General features: G+C 37.9%; 1 protein-coding gene across 3 annotated transcripts in view; it reads left to right on the top strand.

Annotated features, from left to right (window-relative positions):
- The window catches only part of lama2 (laminin, alpha 2), a 387,170-nt gene that overhangs the window by 239,731 nt on the left and 131,297 nt on the right, over positions 1-16,142 (top strand). For all 3 annotated transcript variants that reach the window (XM_072556030.1, XM_072556031.1, XM_072556033.1), the window contains 4 exons: positions 1,650-1,786; positions 10,636-10,869; positions 13,290-13,433; positions 15,591-15,770. In XM_072556030.1, coding sequence (XP_072412131.1) covers positions 1,650-1,786; positions 10,636-10,869; positions 13,290-13,433; positions 15,591-15,770 — 695 coding nt within the window. The remainder of the gene's footprint in view (positions 1-1,649; positions 1,787-10,635; positions 10,870-13,289; positions 13,434-15,590; positions 15,771-16,142) is intronic.

Below are 16,142 nucleotides of genomic sequence, written 5' to 3' on the forward strand. Positions count from 1 at the left end.
GTGTTCCAGTCTAAATAGCAAAGGAAGCCAGAAGTCACATGACACCAGGTTATAGTCCAACAAGTTTATTTGCAATCACAAGCTTGCATAGTGTGGCCCCTTTGCCAGGTGACGATGAATGTGCAGTACCCCAAAAGCTCGTGATTTCAAATAAACCTGTTGAACTCCAACCTTCTGCCTTTGTCCACCCCAGTCCAACACTGGCACCTCCATATCATGGCTACTAAGAGAAGAATTGTGGAATCCCCTTTCACTGAGTGAACATTGCTTAACTAATTTACTCACAGGTAATAGTGCATATATTTCTGAACTAAATTAAGTAATAAGAGGAACATGACATAGTTCATTCTGAAATTATATTACTTTGCCTAGTGTGTATAAATAGTTTCTATCCTTATTTCAATTCATTAAAAGTGCCTATCAAGCAAAGAAGTAAATTAAGGCAGTGCACAGACTAGGGAGAGGTTAGCAGTAAAGAGCAATTGCCTTGAAATTAGGCAGCAGAATAATAGACCATAAATGCTTGCATGCCTTTTCAAATTCATGATTCTACTATTTTAGCAAAGGCATTAACTCCTCTATTTTAAGTGAGTTAATGCATTTTTCCTAGGAGAGGACTGTTAGATGGATGTCTTAAGCATTTGAACTCACTTACCCCACAATATAATTTCAACGTCAGTAACTTTATGGCATTACAGATACTGAGAAAAGCAGGCATCTAATATTAAAGCACAAAATTACACTGTTGTGCTTTGTAGAAAATTAGGATAATTGAAAAGCTTCTGTACTGAAAGATTTCAGATGACATTATAAGGCATAACAGCATAATATGGTTTATAACTAACATGTCAACCCCAAGATTAGACTATTGCTTCCATATAAATTCTCAGTATCTGCTGTCAGTTGTAGTGCATACTGTTTCAATCTTATGTTGAAGGATTTACTCTGCCTTTGGTTTGGTTTTGTTCAATTAGTAATTATTGTTCCAGATACAAGCTGTGAGTATGAGCATCAAATATTTTTTTTCTTGGCATGTCATACACCATTCCCTGTTGACAAGATAGGCAATAGGTTTACTCCCAGGCTTTGGTTAGTTCAACTAATAATTTGTTGTTATCAAATACATTAAATTCCTGGATGAATCTAGTTCCTGCAGGATGGTTGTCTACAATGCTACACATGTAGGTGGTACTCACATTGTGGGGGATTCTGGACATGAATCTCTGTGCAATAATTCCATCACCAAGATCTTTTTAGTTTTGAAAGTAACTGTTCTTTGGTGAATTTGCTTTGTCTGTTAGGGACATTGAACATGAAAATGTAGCAATAGGAATAGGCCATTTGCCTTGAGCCTGGCCTCCATTCAATAAGATCATTGCTAACATCATTAATACAAGGATATAGTGGGGAAAAAATCATGAACAATGACTAATAAATTCTGAAACCGTGATACTTTCCATGTTCTTGCTTTTTGTTACTTCCTCCTCACAAACTTGAATTCCTTCTCAATTATTTTCAATCATTGCCACAAAGATTTGAAATCTTACAATCTTTGTTCATACATGTTGTGCCGTATCTTAAAACGTTTGACAGCTAAGTTGTCAATGATAACAGGAATGCTAATTTGTTTCTTTATTTTCTCTATAAAGCATGTGAATGTGCCCATGTTGGCAATCATTGTGATTCAGAAACTGGACAGTGTATCTGCCCTCCAAATACTGTGGGAGAAAAATGCGACAAATGTGCTGCAAACTTTTGGGGTCATAACTTTGTCAGTGGATGTAAAGTAAGTTTTTCAATAACTGCATTTTTTGACTGTCAGAAAGTTCTTATTAATACATGCATCCCTTTATTTTGCTTAGTTAGTTGACAAAGATTGTGAAAAAAATGTTCATAAGCAGAAAAATTAGAAGATTTTAATTTTAAACTATTGAAGTTTTTTTCTCTTGGCATGTCACACACCATTCCCAGTTGACAAGATAGACAATAGGTTTACTCCCAGGCTTTGGTTAGTTCAACTAATAATTTGTTGCTATCAAATACATTAAATTCCTGGATGAATCTAGTTCCTGCAGGATGGTTGTCTACAATGCTACACATGTAGGTGGTACTCACATTGTGGGGGATTCTGGACATGAATCTCTGTGCAATAATTCCATAACCAAGATCTTTTTAATTTTGAAAGTAACTGTTCCTTGGTGAATTCACTTTGTCTATTAGGGACATTGAACATGAAAATGTAGCAATAGGAATAGGCCATTTGCCTTTAGCCTGGCCTCCATTCAATAAGATCATTGCTGATCAAACATGACACCCCATTAACCCTGTAAGCCGTCGTTAATCAAAAATCTATCAATCCATAAACATTTGTAAAGTCTGAGCTTCCAACAGCCATTGCTTGCTGCACTTGCATGCTAGCTTTCAGTATCTTATGAACAAGGACATCCAGGTCCTTTTGGACATCACCACTTTCCAATCTCTCACCGATTGACAATTACTTTTCACCTTCTAGGCATGTATTTCAACATTCCAGATGAAGATCATCGGGCCCCAGGGATTTGTCAACTTTCAGTCCCATTGATTTAATTTAAGATCAGTGCTTAGACCCCAGTTATTCACAATATAATGAAGAGGGAACTAAATGTAATATCTCCAAGTTTGCAGATGGCACAAAGCTGCGAGTGTGAGTTGTGAGGAGGGTGGAGACATGTTTTAGTTGGAATAAGACAAGTTGAGTTTGTGGACAAATGCACGGCAAATGAAATATAATTTGGATAAATGCTACTTTAATAGCAAAAACAAGAAAGTAGACTATTATCTGTAGGTGACAGATTGAGAAAGGATGAAGTACATCCAGCCCTGGATATCCTTGTACACCAGTTGCTGAGCGTAAGTATACTGGTGCAGCAGGCAGTGAAGAAGTTATGATGGTCTTCATTGTGAGAAGATTGTACTACTGGAGTAGGATGTCTTGCTGCAGTTATACAGGACCTTGGTGAGTCTACATCTGGAGTATTGTGTGCAGCTTTGGTATGCTTTTCTGAGGAAGGGTATTCTGGCTATGGAGGGAACGTGACAAAGATTTACTAGACTGACACCTGGAGGGTCTCCCTGCTATAGGAAATATGTCATTAAACTAAGAAGGGTTCAGAAAAGGTTTACAAGAATGTTGCCAGAGTTGGAAGGTTTGAACTATAGGTAGAGGGTGAATAGGATGGGGCTGTTTTGCCTGGACCGTTGGAGGTTGAAGGCTGACCTTATAGAGGTTTATAAAATCATGAGAGGTATGGATAGGGTAAATAGACAAGGTCTTTTTCCCAAGGTAGGGGAGTCCAAAACTAGGGGGCATTGGTCTCACGTGAGAGGGGAAAGATATAAAAGGGACCTAAGAGGCAATATTTTCATGCAGAGGGTGGTACGTGTATGGAATGAGCTGCCAGAGCAGATGGTGGAGGCTGGTACAATTATAACATTTAAAAGGCATCTGGATGGGTATATGAATAGGAAGGGTTTAGACGGATATGGGCCGAATGTTTGTAACTGGGACTATATTAATTTAGGGTATCTGGACAAGTTGGACCAAAGTTTCTTATACATCACTATGCCACTGTGCCACCGTGCCACCGTGCTTAGCAAGCTAACATTGGTATCCTGTAATGGAGAGATTAATTTTTCTAGTACTCTTAATTTCATTTGCGAACTTCTGTAGGAATTTTCTTCAATTATTGAATTCCAGTCAGTGCATTGGGAAATTATTGCATTTTTCATCAATATTCAATCTTGCGTTTACATTGTCAATTTATTTGTTCATGGAATGTGGAAGTTACTGGTAAGATCCAGCATTTATTGCTTACCACTAATTGCCCAAAGGGCAGTTAAAAATCAACAACTTTGTGGGGAATTAGTTGCTGAAAAGTTGTTTCTCCTGTAGGAGAGTCAAGAACCTTAGGGCATAACCTCAGAATAAGGGGTCACACATTTAAGGCAGAGATAAGGAGGAATTTTTTTCTCTGAGGGGAGTGAATCTGTGGAATTCTTTACTGCAGACACTAGGTCATTAAGTACATTCATTGTAAGGTAAACAGATTTTAAATCAATGAGGGACTCAAGAGTTATGGGGAAAGTGGAGTTTGGAATAATGTATATATGGTTACCCAGCTGTAGAAAGGTGTTTATTAAATTGGAAAGGGTTCAGAAAAGATTTACGAGAATATTGGAGGGGACTGGAGTATTTGAGTTGTAAGGAGAGGCTGGGACTTCTTTCACTGGAGCATAGGAGGTTGAGGGGTGACCTACCATATGTTAATGTTACTTTTGTAATAGTTACTATAAAGTTTTTAAAAAAGATATGTTTTCAAATTTTCCTTTCTTTGATAATAAATTGACAGGGCTGTTTCTGTTGTTTTTCTGGTGTTTTAATTATTGCCCTGTGAGCCGTCCAGTTTTGTTCCTTTTATCAGACTCCGTGTCTGGTACAATGAGTGGCTTGCTTAGGCTATTTTTGAATTGAGGATCTGGAGTCACTTGTTGGCCTAATCAAATGAGAATGGTAGATGTTCATTCCCTAAAACACATGAATGAACCAGAATGGTTTTTATGATAACCATTTTATTATAATGTTATAATAACCTTTAGATAAGGTTTAATTTCAGACTTTAACTGTATTCAAACTTTACCATCTGCTATAATGGGATTTGACCCCATATCCCCAGACTATTAGCCTGCGGCCCTGAATTATTTATTGACTCACCATACCTCCACAAAACTGCCTATCCTTGATGTTAAATTTACTGGTCTATAGTAACTAGGAATACACTATACACTTTACAGTAGCAGGTCACATTTGCCACTGTCTGATCCTCTGACCTGCCCCACCTCTATATCCAGGGAAGGTTGGAAGATGATGGCATGACCCTCTACTACTTCACTCCCACTTCTTTTAGCCACATGGGGTGCAAACCATCTGAACTATGCAACTTATAAACTTAAGCATTGCAACTTATAAATGTAGTCTTTCCTGTTTGTCACCCCATTTGTGACTTATACAATTTTTGTATCTAGTGCTATTCTGACAGCATTTTTTTCTTAATAAACACTGATCCAAAGTACTCATTAATTATTCAAATCACTCCCTACACCTCGAAGCATAAACCTCCTTGTTATTTATTTATGAGAGTTGAGGATTTTTTCATTTTTCTATGTTAAATGCCATTCTATTCGCTAAGTCTCTTTTCTTGCTAATCTTTACACTGACCTTACTTTGTTTATCTTGGCTCTTGCTTGAAGGCTTCATGCATCAGCTTCTTTTGTTTCACCTCATCCAATGGGTTCTGGATTTTGTTCCCTTTTGCCATTGCTAGAAAGAACCTAAAACATTTTCTCCTTTGAGGTTACCCTTTACTCTGGTTTTTGCCACTAGTCTTACTTACTATTTTACCTTGGCTGAATCTCTTCTCATCTCACGGAAGATAGTCCTTTTCTAATTTAGAAGTTATACTTGAGACATTGCCCTGCTCATCTCCATCACTGTTCTAGTCGAGATGATATGATGATTACAGTTCTCCCTGTCACATACTTGGTCCACATCTCCACTATTTCTTTGTGGAAGGAGGCGGATTTCATGGACTTGTGGCAGTGATACTACAAAGAATCATAGACTCATAGAATCGCTACAGTGTGGAAGTAGGCCATTTGTCTGATCAAGTCTACACTGGCCCTCCAAAGAGCATCCTACCCAGACCCACCCCACTATCTATCCCTGTAGCTCTACATTTCCCATGACTAACTGACCTACCTTGCACATTTCTGAATACTATGGGTAATTGAGCGTGGAGGAAATTAGAGCACCCCAAGGGAAACCCATGCAGACATGGGGAGAATGTGCAAAATCCACATGGAAGGTGGAATTAAACCCAGGCCCTTGGTGCTGTGAGGCAACAGTGCTGTGAGGCAACAATGCTAACCATTGTGTCACCATGCCATCCCAAAGTTAATGCTTTAGTTGGTGGGGAGAGCAATGGGGAGCACACCAACTAAATTGCAGTGGGATAGTAGGATGGAAAATGCAATTGTGAGCTCATAAAGATATGAGGAGTTATGCAGAGAAGGCATGTGTGAACTGACGAGGAGCAATAAGGAGGCGATGGCCCAGTGATGTTATTGCTAGACTATTAATCCAGAAACTTGCTAATTTCCTTGGGACTTGGGTTCAAATCTTACCATGGCACATGGTAGAGTTTGAATTCACAAAAGAATCTGGAGTTAAGGTTTAATGTTGAACATGAAATCAGTTTTGATTGTCAGAAAAAAAAACTGGATTTACAAATGACCTTCAGAGAAGAAAATCTGCCATCCTTATCTGGTCTGTCCTATGTGTGACTCCAGGCTCACAGCAATGTATTGACTTTTAACTGCCCTGTGGGCAGTTAGGGATGGACAATAAATGCTGGCCTAGCCAGAGATGTCCACGTCCTGTGAGTGAATAAAAACAACAGTACAGAGAGTGTTCAAATACCATCAGTTAAAGGTGAGAATCAGTTGTACTGGGAGGGGAAAATATGATGTTACTTGCTTTGAGGATTGGAATAAATGCCAAATTTAACTGGAAACACAGGACAGAAATGATAATTTTGAATTTGTTTCCTACAGCCTTCACTATGGACCTCGAATATCTTATTCATTGCTGGCATTTTTAAAAAGCTGAAAATTAATGAAAACTTCTTTTTTCTTTTACTTTTGGGAGGAAGGAGTTACTAAGAAGTATTATTATTAATTCCTAGCTGTCAAAGAAAAATCTGTTTTCAATAAAATTGAAGAAATGACACTTGTGTTTTTAGATGAAATATAAAATGCAATCTTCTTGTTCATTGTAGATTCTAAAATATCCAATAAAGTGTCAAAATTGAAATTCTTGAGGGGCCATCCCCCTAATTTCCCTAGACTAAAGCCTTGAGCTTTTTAGCAGGCAATAGCTGTAACTCTGCATATGTTTCTGTAATCCAGGCATGAGATTGCCATGGGCTTGTTTGGAGTCAGAAACCTGAGCCAGCCTCAAATAATGCAAATTACAAATACTGAGCAGGGTCCAAGGTGGGGCTTTATTAAGCAGGAGAGAATTGCATTTCCTGTAAGGACTATAATGTGAATAGTTGGCTGTTGTGAATGAGAAGAGACGTACTGACCTCCTAAAAATGGATGCTCTAAATATTTGTTTCATCACTCGTGTGATGTCACAGGCTGATCAGCATTTATTGCTTGTTCCTATCTAGTTGGTCTTCAGAAGATACTGGTGAGGCTGCCTTCTTGAACTGCAACAGTCCATCTGCTATAGGTAGATCCACAATGCTGTTAGGGAGAGAATTCTAGGATTTCACCCAACGACAATATCGAAACAATGATATATTTCCAAATCAGGATGGTCAGTGGCTTAGAGGGGAACTTGCAAGTAGTGGAGTTCCCATGTATTGGCTGCCTTTGTTCTTTTGGTGGAAGTGGTTATGGTCTTGGAAGGTGCAGTCTAAGGAGCTCTGGTGAATTTCTGTGGTACACATTGCTGGTACTGAGTGTTGGTGATGGAGGAAGTGGATGCATGCGGATGTGGTGCCAGTCAAGTGGGTTGCTTTATCCTGGATGGTGTCAAGCTTCTTGAGTTGTTCCTCCCCTGCAGGCAAGAGGGAAGTATATAATTACAGTGAAATATGAAAGCGTAGGGCACGGACTGGGCTTGTAGTTTGATTGTCTGAAAATAAATTATTTCACAGTCTCTTGCTAGATTTATTTGGTGGAGAGGAGGGAAACACTAGCATGAATTTACATTGAATCCTTCTGTAGTGAGTGAACAAAGTTGCAAACCAACTGGGTCAAATACTTGCTTGTCCCATGTAGATGAAATAAACTACACATTACTCTTTCTCAGAGGCAGGAATGTCACTGCTGCATGTTATTTTGGTGATTGCATTCATTCCCTCTCTCCCTTTCATATTCTTCACCAACTTGTAATCTAATGTTTATGACACCATAATAATAATTCGGAGGCTATAGCACCATTATGTTAAATTGGAGAACTTATGAAGCCTGGCTGGTATAGGAAAATGACTACAAAATACTAACTATGAAAGGAAACTTACCAGCCCAGTTTCAAAGAAGAGTCATTGCACACGAGAAAATAATTGCTTCTCACAGATGCTGCCAGACCTGTTGAGTTTCTCCAGCACATTCTGTTTTCATTTCAAATCTTTAGCATCTGCGCTATTTTGCTTTTATTCAGTCCACTAATTATAGTTGATCTAAGTGTGACTTCAATCCTACACTATGTCATTGATTTAATCACTAGCACTGATATATACTGCCCTACGATGTTATCTGTATGCAAAAGAAATTTTTAAAAGTACATGCTTTATTTTCTCTGTGTCAGTCAAACTCATTCTGTCCCATGTCTTTTACTCATTCTCTCACCTGAAGCTTAATTTTTTAATCTCTTGTTGAGGTGGGGAGGTGTGGATGTGGTGCACAGGAGTTTGGGCATGGATATTATAAAAATGATGCCCCTGGATGATATATCAGTGTCCTGATTTCTCTGGGGCACACTGGTGTTTTCACAACCAGGGACATGGAGTCAACAACTCAGTTGATAACAGTTAAATGTTCATTAAACTCCTGGAGAGGTTCATTAATAGACAGATAAGAAACAAAAGGTGAATTTCAAATTGTATATTGACAAAACTGGATTTCCCAATTAAAATGTCCCTTTAAAGAAGAGATTTATAAATTTTTGTAATCCATGGAAACTTTGGAAAATGAGGATGAGTGGGAAAGTGGAATTGAGGTGCCATGATATTGAAGTTCATGCTCAAATAAAAGCAAATATACCCCTGTTGGAAATCTGAAACAAGCATTGAAAATGCTGGAGAAAGTCAGTAGGTCTGGCAGCATCTCTGCAAAAAGAAACAGAGTTAACATTTCTAGTCACTATGAGTTTGTAGTGATTATAATGAGGTCAGCAGGTGGACCTCATAGTATATGATTTCCCTATTGGGGCTATTAATCTAGTCCAATCAGGGAGCCCTGGCTGACAGATAAAAACAGAAGAGTCACTCAGTATTGCCCTTTGATGAGAAGGGCACTGCTTGTCACTGGCCGCTCAGGAGTTTTCCTTTCTTCCTGATGGTGGAATATGAATAAAGGTTTATGCGCTCATTGTTCATTCTCTGTGTCTGACACCTACGCACATACATCATGGGTGCCGGGGAAAATAAGCACGACTGCTGTTTTACTGTAGTGTGGAGGTAAAATAAATATAAACAGGGCATGAAGAAAAAAAATAACAGAAGAGTCAGACATCATGTTCACTCTGAAGGCTGGCTCTGAGGAAGCCAGGTCAGCATCAAGGACTCCCCATGTGTAAATAAGGGGTGGCTTAGTGACAGAATACCAACTTCTGTGGAGTTTTTCAGACTCTTCCTCTGTTTTGAAGAAAAGTCATACCGGATTCAAAACATTAACTCTGCTTCTTTCTCCACAGATACTGCCAGACCTGCTGTGTTTCTCCAGCATTATCTGATTTTGATATTGAACTTCAGAGTAGACCTGGGGGCAATTCAGCCTACTCCAATTTTCTGTGTTATGTTATTGTGTTCTGAAAGTAGCAGAGCATCACTTAGGGCTATAAGAGATGAGAGATGTTGGTAAACTCTCCCTTTATCTACATCTTTAGGTTACCAGACCCCACTGTGGCAGAATATTTGGTTTGATGCATGTCACTTTCAAATTTTTAGAGTGTTTCCATCCCAATCCATTGATTGTGCTTGCTCCAATACCCGCCTTCATTGGCTAAGAAGATTAACATACAATTTGCACCCAGGTTTCATGTTAGTGTTGTTTTTGAGTTCAGTTGTTTAGAAAAGGGTACCATTGACCCTTCAAAACTCATCTTCTGATCCTCAGAGTCATGCAGTATGGAAACAGACCGTTCAGTCTAACTTGTCCATGCCGACCAGATTTCCAAAACTGATCTCTCTTTTATTCTCTCATGACAGCATGAGGAAGAAAAGGATCTTCTAAGATGGGTGTTGTGGAGGGAAGGATTAATTGTACCTATACTCTAATAATAGCTACTGACCATCTTTGTGAGGCGCATTGTCATAATAACATTATATCATGTAGAAGGGGCCTGTGCCTGTAACATTCCATATATGTCCCTCTCATTATCCCTTTGGGATTTGGTTATCTGGATTGGCTGGATAGCTGCAGAGTGACACAGCACAAATCCAATTCCTGGATCAGCTGAGGATGCTGTGAAGGCTTGCCCCTTGCGAGACATGGTGATCCTCTGAATAAACTTACCACCATTCTGTGCTCTCTAATGGGACCATAAACTTATGGTCCTCTGGGGCGAGGTTGACTTTCACTAATGTATTTATGTTTAATAAAGACTGTTAATGTTCACTCACCTGAGTGTAAACCTGATCTCACTAATGTGCAATGATGGTGACATATAAAACTCTATTTAGATAGTCATTCCAGTTCAGTCGCATCACTTCACTCATATTTCATAGCATTGTAGATTTAAATAAGATAACCATTTTCCCAAATTTTTTAAAAGACATCTTTCCTTTATTGTCTTCTATTGTTTTTCAGCCCTGTAACTGTACAGTTGTGGGATCTTTAAACCTTCAGTGTGATGATGCAACAGGCTGCTGCTTCTGCCGTCCAGAGTTCACAGGGGAGAAATGTGACCGATGCAGAGTAGGTTACTGGAACTATCCACTGTGCTGGCACTGTGACTGTGATCTGGCAGGGACAGAGAAGCAAACATGTGATGAAGCTGGAATTTGCTCATGTGCGGAATACAGTGGACAATGTAACTGTAAGGTAAGTTCGTATTTATTAATGGATGGTATCATGGAATATCCAGTGAGTATTTAGTCATCCCTGTTAAACTTATTAGAACTCTTAGAGGAGTTAACAAGCAGGATAGATAAAGAGGATGAAGTGGAGTAGTATGTTTGGATTTCCAGAAGACATTTGATCAGATGCCACATGATAAGCTACTAAATAAGGTATGTTCATTTGTTGTGGTAAGGGATGGGAGATTGTAAGACAGCAACCTATAACTAGTGAAGTACCATGGCAATCAGTGCTGGGTGCATAATTATTTACTATATACATAGATATATATTAATTATCTATTAATGATTTGGGTGAGGCATGTGCACTATCATCATGTTTGTGAGTGATATATAAATAGGTGGGAAGGCAAGTGAGGAAGAAGATACAAAGAGTGTGCAGAGGGATATAGCTGGGTTAAGTGAGTGGGCAAAAACTTATCAGCTGGAATATAATGTTTAAAATGGGAGGTTTTGCACATTGGTAAAAAAAATTGAGGAGCTGAATATTATTCAAATAGAGGAAGACCTTAGGAAAGGAAATCTGCCATCGTTAGCTGGATTGGCCTACATGTGACTCCAAACCCATATCAATTGGGTTGACTCTCAGCTGCCCTCTGGTCAATGCGGGATGGGCAATAAATGCTAGCCCACCTCGTGCCACCCTCATCCCATGAATGATTAAAAACAAAGGACTGTGGAAACCTGCAGTACAGAGGGATTTGGAGGTCTTGGTGCATAAATCACAAAAGACTGGCATGCAATTTCAGAAGGCAATAGAGAAAGCAAATGGAATATTGGCCTTTATTTCAAAGGGAATGGACATAAAAATCGGGATGTCTCACTAAATTATAAAAGACACTACTGCATTCACACTTGGAATATACACTGGTAGTCTAGAGAGAGTTTACTTATTTGATTCTGCATTTGGAGGGATTGCCTTACAAGAAGAGGTTGAGTAGTTTGAGTCTGTACTCAGTGGAGTTTAGAAGAATGAGAGATGACCTTATAGAAACGTACAAGGTTCTTCGGGGACTTGATATGTTCCCTCCTTGTGGGAGAATCTAACACCAGAAGACACAATCTGAGAGTAAGGGATTATCCATTTAAGACAAAATTGAGGAGGCATTTCTTCTCTCAGGGGGTTATGAATCTGTGGAATCTTTAACACAGAGGACTAGCGATTAGGTTGTTAAGTATATTCAAGGCTGAGAAAGATCCATTTTAAGCAATAAAGGAATCAAGATTTATAGGGAAAGGGCAGGAGAATGAAATTGAGGATTATCAGATTAGCCATGATCTCATTGAATAGTGGAACAGGCTTAATGGGTCAAATGACCTATTTCTACTCCTATGTCTTCTAGTCATCCAATGGGGTACTTGTCAATTCATAGTCTGATTGACAGCACCAGGTCCTAAGAAAGTCTTTGAAATAGGGTTATAACTTTAAATGTTTGTTTTTATAAGAGATTAAATAGTTGTAGCAAATTGGGTGTGGTGATGTTTTTAATCAATCATTTTAATTTTAGAAAATGATGAATCCTTTAATGGAATGAATTTGAACTTTGCCTTATTAAATCTCAGCATGTCTTCAAATGGGGTTCACTGATTGATAATATGGAGAATATTAGGGCAGAGACTTGTGGTTAACAGGCATTCAATTGTTTGACAATAAATTAGGATAAGACCTATGACACAAGTGAAGGGGTCATGGAGCTGAGGTCGATGACATGGATCAGCATTGATAGGGCATGGGGAATGTGTGTGCACAGGGGAGGCCTGAAGTGTTTGGTTTGTGGCTTTTCTTGCAGTTAGGCCCAAGTCTCAGAGCACAAAGTGGCCCTTTTGCACTGCTGTCATGCTCTGAGCCTGACAGGGCCTATAACTGCCTTTGAAATCTTCCAGGGGCTGGTAACAATTCCCATATCTCTACTCTCTACCCACTCTCCACCCTCTAACAACTTTCGAAGTGAGATGAAGAATTAAGGCAAGAGTGTTTTGTCTTGTGTGAAAGAGCATAACAATAGGCCACCAATTTGAGATAAATAGCAGAAAGTCCAACATAGGCTTCAGAAAAACCTTTTTTATTGAAAGAGAATTTAAAACTTACTACCACTGGAAGTGCTTGAAGCAAATAGTATTTATATGTTTCTGGAGAGACTAGAAGTACATGTGAGAGTGAAGATAGTAGAGGGTTATCATGTTAGATTAAGGTAAGGAAAATCAGGAGGAGGCTCAAATGGAGCATAAATTCTGCTACAGAGTTGGTGGACTGATTGGCTTCGTTCTGAGCCTTATATCACATGCAGTCATAAACAAGACTATTTTTTAAAATGCATTTTAGTATCAAATGCTACAGAATGCTACTGCTGATATTTTAAGAAATCTGTTTTATTTGTTGGGCAGGTAAACGTGGAGGGCATCAGTTGTGATAGGTGCAAGACTGGTGCTTTTACACTCTCTTTAAACAATCCTCATGGATGCAGTAGCTGTTACTGCTCAGGTGTGACTACACAATGTATTGAGGCAAAAGGACTGATCCGCAAGAGAGTGAGTGAATTACTAGCTGTTTCACATTTGATGAAATACTTTTGAAAACTTTGTATCTCCAAAAGGGTATTGTAACTTGACCTATCTCCTGTGTCCTATTACTGCTTATTTTGGATTTATCTATTAGAAGTCAAAAGAATCCCAGACATTGCTTTTGTAATTGTAAGTGAACAATTGAAACATGAAGTAAAATATTTAATTTGAATTGAAATATATTTGCAGATAATGATTAAGTTGGTTTTAACTTTACTCTGCAATGTAATTGATATTCATCTTATAATTGTACTTTATGATTTGATGTACATACTATAAAACTTTGTGTATCTCTGTTTAGGGTCTAAAATTTTGAAAACAGGTTTAGTAAAAGACTTTAACACTTCTTTTGTTCTGTGATATAACATTTCCTTAAGGCTTTTTAAATTGGTAATCAAAGATGTAAAAGAGCAGATGACGATGCAGTTGTTCAATTTCACTTCTATACAGTGAAATATTTTGAAATTGTTCACCGTCTAATTTGGATGATATTGAGTCTGTGGATGGTGCTATAATTCCAGCTGAAGGTAGTACTGGACAAGTCAGACCCCAGAGTAAACCCTGGCTGGATAGATCATAACTTTAACTTTTAATTTTTGCAATTGTGAACAAATTCACACAAGGGCTGCCAATGTATGTCAACAAAAGCACACGTTTGTAACACTAGAAAACAAACAAAGCTTTATCTACATGTAATACTATTTTAAAAATGTTAAAAATAGCAAAACAATGTTTCAACTTCTATCATAGCAATATTCCTTACAGATACTCAATCCCTGTCAAGTTTACACTTGACTTTCTTGGTAATGATATTTTTAGTTCACTGCTTTAAATTACTTTCTGACCTCTTAAAAAATGCCTTCACAAAACTGAAATTTTATTTCCATTTCAAAATTATAATTATTCAAATGATAATTATTCAGTTTACACATTTATAACAAGGCTGCACTATTGAATATGTTCAAGGATAAGATAGATAATTTGTTGCTCTTTCAGGGATTTGAGAAATAAAGTGAATTGGTTAAAAAGTATAATTGAGGGAGAAGATCAACCATGATCACATAAATGGCAGAGCAGTCTGGAGGTTTATTCCTACCACTTCTGATGTTCTTATGTTCAAATTGACTATATCAGGAATCACGAGTAGGAAATGTCAGGTCAATCTATCAATATTCCAATGTAATCGGGGCCAGAGCAAGAGCATTCAGGTACTCTCAGGCCAAGACAAACCTTCTCCAATTCTCAACAAACTATGGAAAATAAGTATTGTGCATCACTTTTAATAGAAATTCCACTATTTCTAGTAATTGAACATTATTTTACGTGAGAAAGAAGAATATAATGATATTGTTTGTACATTCCCAATATTCTACATTTTTTGCAGAAGTTGTAGTGGAAGAAATGGACGCTGTAATCTGTAACATGGTCACATGATGCAATACTTTGTCTTCCTGTGATGAATCATTTCATACACAACTTACACAACCAATAATCATTTTAATAGAGTGGGCCAGATTAAGTTACATGCTTTTATATTATTTACTGTTTCACAGTTTTTTATAGTCATGTGGATAGACAAATTTATGTAATTGTCACATAAACAAAATGAAGAATATAATGTAAAATTTAGGAAAGACTAATGTAATTATATGGAAACATATGTCAGTATATTTGGATGTAAATCAGCAGATCTAGACCTTTCATTCCCATTGCTGAAGGCTGTATTTACTTAGAATTTCATGAATAGTTTGTTCATATATTTACTGTGCTGTCTCCCACTCTGATATTCTTTTTATTAGGTGACTACCTAGTTTGCTTAATAATTATGCCAGCCTTGACCTTAAACAGTTATTTGTGCTTTGAATTATTGTGAAACTATCTTTCAGTTTTCATTGAATAGAAAAAAAAGCTCACCATGATTTACAGCCACATCTGGATCCAGATTTATTTTGTCTGAGTAATATGTTGCCATGAATCACTGACCTAACATTGTTCAGTTAATGTTGCTAGCACATGTTTTGCTGTTCGCTTTCAACTTGTTACAAGGCATGTTTTCATAGTCAGGACTTAACTGGAATTTTACATTCTCAGCACATCTAACAACTATCTTTTTTTCTCTTGAAGCTGATGCTGAATCCTGACCAGACTGTACTGAAAATAGTAAATAAATTCAATGACCGTGAAACAACTGATGGTGTCTTTCATCAGCATCCAGAGATAGTAGCTAATGTAGATGTAGTAATTAAACATCTTCTGTATGAGCCTTTTTACTGGAGACTTCCAGAGCAGTTTGAAGGTGAAAAGGTAATTAACTTCTCAACTTCATATTAAAATAATAATGTTACTTAAAATTACTTACCAAATTGACTGATGAATTTAATCAACTGTCTCAAATGTGGAAATGTCAAGTACAATGAATGAAGTTATGATAGTCTCCATGATGTGTACATGGTTGGAAGAGTTACATTTCTGGTTATGATGATTTGGAGGTGCTGGTGTTGGGCTGGGGTGTGCACAGTTAAAAATTACACAACACCAGGTTACAGTTCAACAGGTTTATTTTGAAGCACTAGCTTTGGGAGCGCTGCTCCTTCATCACCTGGTGCCACAAGCCCCTGATGAAGGAGCAGCGCTGCAAAAGCTGGTGCTTCAAAATAAATCTATTTGACTGTAACC

The sequence above is a fragment of the Chiloscyllium punctatum genome, chromosome 3 (assembly GCF_047496795.1).
Source record: "Chiloscyllium punctatum isolate Juve2018m chromosome 3, sChiPun1.3, whole genome shotgun sequence".
Lineage (NCBI taxonomy): Eukaryota > Metazoa > Chordata > Chondrichthyes > Orectolobiformes > Hemiscylliidae > Chiloscyllium > Chiloscyllium punctatum.